Source organism: Marmota marmota, unplaced genomic scaffold (genome assembly GCF_001458135.2).
Source record: "Marmota marmota marmota unplaced genomic scaffold, marMar, whole genome shotgun sequence".
Lineage (NCBI taxonomy): Eukaryota > Metazoa > Chordata > Mammalia > Rodentia > Sciuridae > Marmota > Marmota marmota.
In genome coordinates this window covers 2,544,429-2,551,083 of record NW_026000001.1, presented here as the reverse complement: position 1 = coordinate 2,551,083, position 6,655 = coordinate 2,544,429, and the positions used below count along the sequence as shown (strand labels likewise).

The following is a 6,655-nucleotide window of genomic DNA, read 5'->3' as shown; positions in this document are numbered from 1 at the left end:
AAAAAAAAAAAAAAAAAAAAAAAAAAAGAGCATCTGAAAAAACAGGAAAAAGAGGAAGAAGAAAGGGGAGGGGAGGAAGAGGAGGGGCAGCGACAGGTACTGAATCGAGTCACAGTGACAAGTGTGAATCCAGAAGCAAAAAAACGATACGGGAGAAAATATCGACACTAACTCAGGGGTTAAAAGTCTAAAACCTTAAACACGTTGGATTTTAGTTGTGCTTTGAAGCATATGAACTTCCACTCCCATAAAAATTACCGGACAGATGGTTTTACCTTCTGGCCAACCTTCAGAGGAAGATGGTCCTCACAGGACACCAATTGTCGTGGAGGGTAGAGGAACAGGGTGATCTCGCTGACTCACTAGGAAGCAGTGTAACCTCACGACTTTGATGTTAGACAGGGACAGTACCAGGAGGGAAAGTTGTGGGCCAATGTCACTTTTGAACACGGATGAAAGTGCTCTAAATAAAATCAGAGCAAGCTAGAAAAAAATCCAGGAAACGATGGTAGCTTATCCTGGAAATGGAAGGGTAAGTAAATGTCAGGAAACCTATCGATACGTATTCAGCACATGAACGAGGAGGACAGTGACCTCGAGAGAAGGCAAACGTGAGAAGCCAGTCCCAGATGACCCTGGCTTTCTGCCTGGAGGTATTTTCTGGATCTGGCACAGGACATGGGAGAGGCCAGGCAAAGCATGAGCTGGAGATTCAGATCATCCCTAGGGAAGACGGGGCCGTTGGACTGCGTGAGCCCCAGAGGGAGGGTCAGGGCTACCCAGAGGAGAAGCTCCAAACTTCTACCCGGGGGCCCCTGCAGCCTTGGCCTGAGAACTAAGCTGTGTACAGGGCAAAGTGATATGAAAGTGGACAAGAAGCAACCACTGATTAACTGTCTTCCGAACAAGTCCCAGAGCCCACCCAGGGCCAGGAGAGGTTCAAGTTCTGAGAAGCCAGAGGAGAGCGATCCATCCGATATCTGGGGCACTCGGCAAGAATCCCAGAGAAACCACTCGGACAGCTCCTTTAATCAGGTCTCAAAAGGATCACATTTATCTTCAAGCAAATCAAATACTCACCAGAAGAAAGCCTACCACTCTTCCAGGAAGCAAAAAACAATTCCAAACATTCAATAATGTAAAACAACGTCCAGCATCTCGTCAAGGATCCTAGACACGTGATAAGCAGGAAAATGGAATGAGAACCGAGAGTATAACATTAGCAAACGCAAAGAGACCAAGAAATGACACAAGAGGAGATTAGCAGGTGAGGAACAGTTAGCATAAAAATGCCCAAAGACTTAAAGGAAAATATGAACACAATAAGGAGAAAACAAGATCCAACTCAGAACCGATGCAGCTTCCATAGCTGAACATATAGTACGTGGAACAACCAGACAAACAATCCAAACCCCCAGATCCAAGAAGCTTGGAGAACCTATGATCCCGAGGAAACCACACCAAGGCACAGCCTGTCTCTGTGCTGGGAACAGTGACAAAGGAAAGGCTTAGAAACTGCCAGAGACGGAGAATGAAGGTGAGAAGGGCTACAGGACTCTTTTCAGAAACTGTGCAAGTCAAAAGACCAGGGACTAACAGGAGACGGGAGGGTTGTGAGTTTGAGGCCAGCCTAGGCAAATTAGCAAAACAAAACAAAAAATAACAGCCAGGCCTGGGGGCACACCCCTGTAATCCCAGCAACTCAGAAGGCCGAGACAGGAGGATTGCAAGTTCAAGGCCAGCCTCAGCAATTTAGCAAGTCCATAAGCAAATTAATAAAACCCTGCCTCAAAATTAAAAAAAAAAAAGTGTCAGGGATGTACCTCAGTGACTAAGTGCCTCTGGGTTCAATCCCCAGGACCAAAAACTAAAATTAAAAATTAAAAAAAATATATAAAAAATGAACAGGGCTAGGAATGTAGCTCAGTGGTTGAGTTCCCCTGGGTTCAATCCTCAGTCCTGTAAACAGAAAGGAGACAGGGAAGGAACCGTAAGGGGAGGTGACACACCACATATAGAAATTAACTCAAAGTGGGTCAACAACCTAGATAAAAGAGCTAAACTCATAAAATTATTAGGAGAAAAAATAAGGTTGATATCCATGACCTTGGATTTGGCAATGGATTCTTAGGCATGGTACCAGAGATACAAGCAACAGAATAAAAAATTACATACATCAAAGGATGCAGCAGGAGAGCAGGAGGCCAACCCAGAGAACAGGAGAAAGCTATCTGCGTCCCATCTCACAGGGCTTAGTTCACAGTCTACAGAGAACTCCACAACTCAGTGACAGAACAACCGCCCTTAACAGAAAGGACGTCTGAACAGATCTTCTTCCAAAGACATACACATGGCCATAAGTGCACGAAAGGGATTCCAACATCATCAACATAGAAGGGAAAGGCCAACCAAGACCACAACGCATCCACTTTACATAGACCCCACTGACAGCCACAGTCGAAACAGTGAGAGTATCACCACAGCAGTGAGGAACCCGGAGCCCCTGCGTATCGCTGGTGTCCAGTTTACCCAGGGAAAGGGCCTGGACAACAGGAACAACTCACCAGGGTGCTCGGAAGGAGTGAGCCAGAGAGTGGACAGTTGAGTGCAGGGTCAGGTAGGACCCACCCAGTGCCCATGACAGGAGCCTCACAGACTACACAAGGTCGGCCACATGACCCCTGCTGCCACTGCCCGGGTCTGACACCAGCATCAGCACCCTCTGGCCTCCGGGTCTCCACTCTTGATCTCATGAACCTCTTCTCCATGCAGCCAATTCGGTTCAACCAGTGATTGTGCAGTTTCAGACAGGCCCGGTGGGGCACACCTGCAGTCCAGCTATTCAGGAGGCTAAGGCAGGAGGATCCCAAGTTCAAGGCCAGCCTTGGCAACTTAGTGAAACCCTGTCTCAGGATAAAAGAACTGGGATGTCATCGTGTCTCAAAATAAAAGGAGTTGTAACCCAGTGATAGAACACCCCTGTGTTCAATCCCCAGGACCACAAAGAAACCACAGTTATGGATCGATGTAGGGAGAATCTCACAAAGCAATACGTATCACTTCTATGCATCAGAAGTCCAATAAAAACTATAAATAAGTAAAAAAAAACTCTATATGTAATATAACATCATAATTATAATATCAGGAAAAAACATTCAAACAGGGCTGGGGTTGTGGCTCAGTGGTAGAGCACTCACCTGACATGTGGGGGGCCACATACAAATAAACAAATGAAATAAAGGCATTGTGTCCAACTACAACTAAAAAATATACATAGTAAAAAAAATTTAAAAAAAAACCACTCAGGCAATATCTAGAAATTAACACAACAAAAATGTGCAAAACTTTTGTGGAGAAAATTCCAAAGTCATTAATTATACGAAAGGATGTAGGAAAGATCCAAGGCCAGAGAGACATTTCATGCCATGGACACAATGACGTGGCATTATAAAGTGAGGAATCTTTTTTTGTCGTAATCTATAGCTGCTGTGAACTTCTACTGAAAACTTAGTAGGAATTCTTGAGATTCACTCTAGAGTGTATAAGAAAAATAAAGATTCACAAATGGGCCCTTCAATTTTGAAAAAGAAAGGAAAAGAGGGAAGATTCATCCCAGAAAATGAGATGACGCATCGTGGAGCCACGCTGAGCAGCAGTGAGTTGCTGTTGGGGAACAGAGAGGCAAACAGGGTGCAGGGGTTAGAAGCAGAGCTGTGTGAACAGGGAACTTTACAAGGCTTTAGAGAAAGGGTAGGCTCTCTGGGAAGGGCGTCAACGAGCCTGGTCCATATATGGAGGAAAACCCAAGTTGTCTCCTATTTCATCCCATGGGGGGGGGGGCGGAATAGATTCCAGATGGATCCCAGCTAAAATCAGAAAGGGAAACACTATAAAAGTAGTAGATGAAAAAATAAGGGAAAATCTTTTTCACCCAGGGATATGGGATGACTTAGGATCCAAAAGGTGTAAGATTCAAGGGTGGAAAATGTTCGGGAGCCAGCTCCCCCAAAACAAGTCTCTCTGTCCACCAAGTTTCACTACAGGTGAAGATGAGTATTTGCAATTACCTGTGACTATTTCTATTTCTATGGTTATATATTTTTGGCGAGCCAGCCAGGAAAAGGGAACTGCCACAGTAAAGAGAGTTTTCAGAGAAAAACACCTACAATGTCTAAACCCAGGGAGGGTTGAACATGTCGAAATACAAATGACAGACACCTGGACGATGTTCACGTTTACTGTAACCAGAGAAGTGCAAGTTAGAGCCTAGAGATATCCTTGTGTAACCATCAGATTGGCGAAACAGAGAGATGCGCATAAACCATGCGTGGGTGGGCGCGGGGAGGCGGGAGCCTTCCTGCCCTGCTGATGGCGGTGACACATGGAGCAGCCATTCAGAGGAACTACCAGAGTAAGTGAGTTAAATGCTCCTACGTCCTACGACCCAGCCGTCCCGCTCTGGAACGTTCGTATCCCGGGAAAGTTCCGAGTCTGGTCCAACAGTCCACGCATGAGGATGCTCCGCGCAGTGTTCTCATAACCGGAATTGTGGAGCCACCTGAGGATTCACAGTAAGTAAAATGGGGTCAGCGAATGTCATGAAACATTGCCATGATGGTACAGCCACCCAGATCTATCCTAAAAACATTGTTGAATGGGGAAAAAAAAATGTAAATTCTAAATCAACATTATTTACACTTAAAACATTGGTGGGGGCTGGGGGTTTATGGCTCAGCAGCAGAGCGCTTGCCTAGCACGTGAGAGGCCCTGGGTTTGATCCTCAGCCCCACAAATAAATAAATAAATAAATGCATACCATCCACCCACAACCCCCCAAAAACTAAAAAAATAAGACATTGATGGGCACCCACCCTATTCCGAAAGATACGTGACTGTCCAAGACTCTGTTAAGTGGAGTAGAGCAGGTAGGTGTGAGTCGGGAGGAGAGTGGGATAGAGACAGGCATCATAAATGGACTGCCGGGCACGGCGCACCTCAAATCCGTGGGTGGAATCAATTCTACTCTTTGCCCCTGAGGTCTGATTTTCAAAACATTAATTGCAGGATTCAAAGATTATAGCAGACAAACAGACGATCTCAAGAGGGGCAGGAAAAGCAGTTGGTAGCGCTGTGGCTGTAGCTCCGTCGCTGGCCCGGCATGTGAGGCTCCGGGCGCCGTCCTTAGCACCGCGTCAGAAATAAACATGTGGAAATAAAGACGTTCCGTCCACCTGATCTACAAACAATTAAAAAGAAAAGGCAGTTGGTAAAGTCAAGGCCCCTTCATGACGGGAAAATAACTGAACTCAGAATAGAAGGGGCCCCAACCGAGCAGGGCACCCAGAGCAAGTCGGTGTCCATCACGGCAGAGCTGATGGCTGGTCAGGCTGAGCACGAGCCCCAGGGTGACGGTCACGGGCAATGCCAAAGGAGCCTGCGATGAGAGCCCTGAATCAGAAATTTGGGGGGAAGAGGCTCCCAGAAGTCCCCAAGGTCCAAGCAACACAGAATTTCACACTGGTCTGCTTTCCTCTCCAGGCATGAACCAGACCCTGAACAGCAGCCAGAACCCGGAGCAGGCTCTGAGCGGTTCCAAGGTCGACGCGCTGCACGTGGTCTACCTCGCGGCCAGTTCCCTGGCCATGTTCACCAGCGTGTGCGGGGCGGCAGGCAACAGCGCCGTGGTCTGGCTGCTGACTGTCGGCGTACAGAGGACCCCCTTCTGCATCTACATGCTCAACCTGGCTGTGGCCGACCTCCTCTTCCTCCTGTGCATGGCCTCCATGCTGACCCTGGAGACCCCGTCCCTGGCCGACTCCCACACCAAGGTCCACGAGGTGGTGACACGGGTGATGTACTTCGCCTACACCGCCAGCCTGAGCCTGCTCACGGCCATCAGCGTCCAGCGCTGCCTGTCCGTCCTCTTCCCCCTCTGGTACAAGTGCCGCCGCCCCAGGCACCTGTCCACCGTGGTGTGCTCCCTGCTCTGGGCGCTGGCCCTCCTCATGAACACCCTGACCACTCTCTTCTGCCTCAGGTTCTGGCGGCACGACGAAGGCCGGTGCTTCATGGTGGACACGGCCATGGGCACCCTCATCATGGGGGTCTTCACGCCTGTGATGACTGTGTCCGGCATCACCCTCTATGTCCGGGTGCGGAGAAGCGCTCTGCTGTGGCGGCGGCGGCCCCGGCGGCTGCTGGTGGTCATCCTGGCCTCCATCTTGGTGTTCCTCGTCGGCTCCCTGCCGCTGGGCATCTACTGGTTTGTGCTGTTCTGGCTGCCCCTGCCCTGGGAGGCGAAGCTCCTGTATATCTGCTTGTCGCGCCTGTCCTCGGCCATCAGCAGCAGTGCCAACCCCGTCATTTACTTCCTGGTGGGCAGCCAGAGGACCCGGAGGCTGGCAGAGTCCCTGAAGGTCGTGCTGGGCCGGGCGCTGCAAGAGGAGCCTGAGCCCGAGGGAAGGGAGACGCCGTCCACGGGACCCAGCGAGGGGCTCTGAGGTGGCCCACGCCTGGGCGACCGTCCCAGAGCCCCCTCCAACCCCTCCTCGCACCCTGGCTGGCCTGCTGCAGGGGCCCCGAAGCTTTGCAGCCCACCGTGTTGGGGTCACATTCCCACCTGGTAAAGCCCCCCCACCCCACCCCGCACACTGGG

The 6,655-nt window shown here is 49.7% G+C and overlaps 1 protein-coding gene and 1 long non-coding RNA gene across 3 annotated transcripts in view; one reads left to right on the top strand and one right to left on the bottom strand.

Moving 5' to 3' along the window:
- Positions 1-4,220: 4,220 nt before the first annotated feature.
- LOC107156927 overlaps positions 4,221-6,655 on the bottom strand; it is a 5,057-nt gene continuing 2,622 nt past the window's right edge. For both annotated transcript variants that reach the window (XR_001505413.2, XR_007349310.1), the window contains 2 exons: positions 4,872-5,236; positions 4,221-4,558 (listed from right to left, as the gene is read on the bottom strand). This is a non-coding gene — a long non-coding RNA (uncharacterized LOC107156927). The remainder of the gene's footprint in view (positions 4,559-4,871; positions 5,237-6,655) is intronic.
- On the top strand, positions 5,512-6,645 carry Mrgprd (MAS related GPR family member D). Its single transcript, XM_015503093.2, has one exon. It carries the CDS (start codon positions 5,541-5,543, stop codon positions 6,498-6,500), a length of 960 nt encoding a protein of 319 aa, XP_015358579.1. The 5' UTR covers positions 5,512-5,540; the 3' UTR covers positions 6,501-6,645.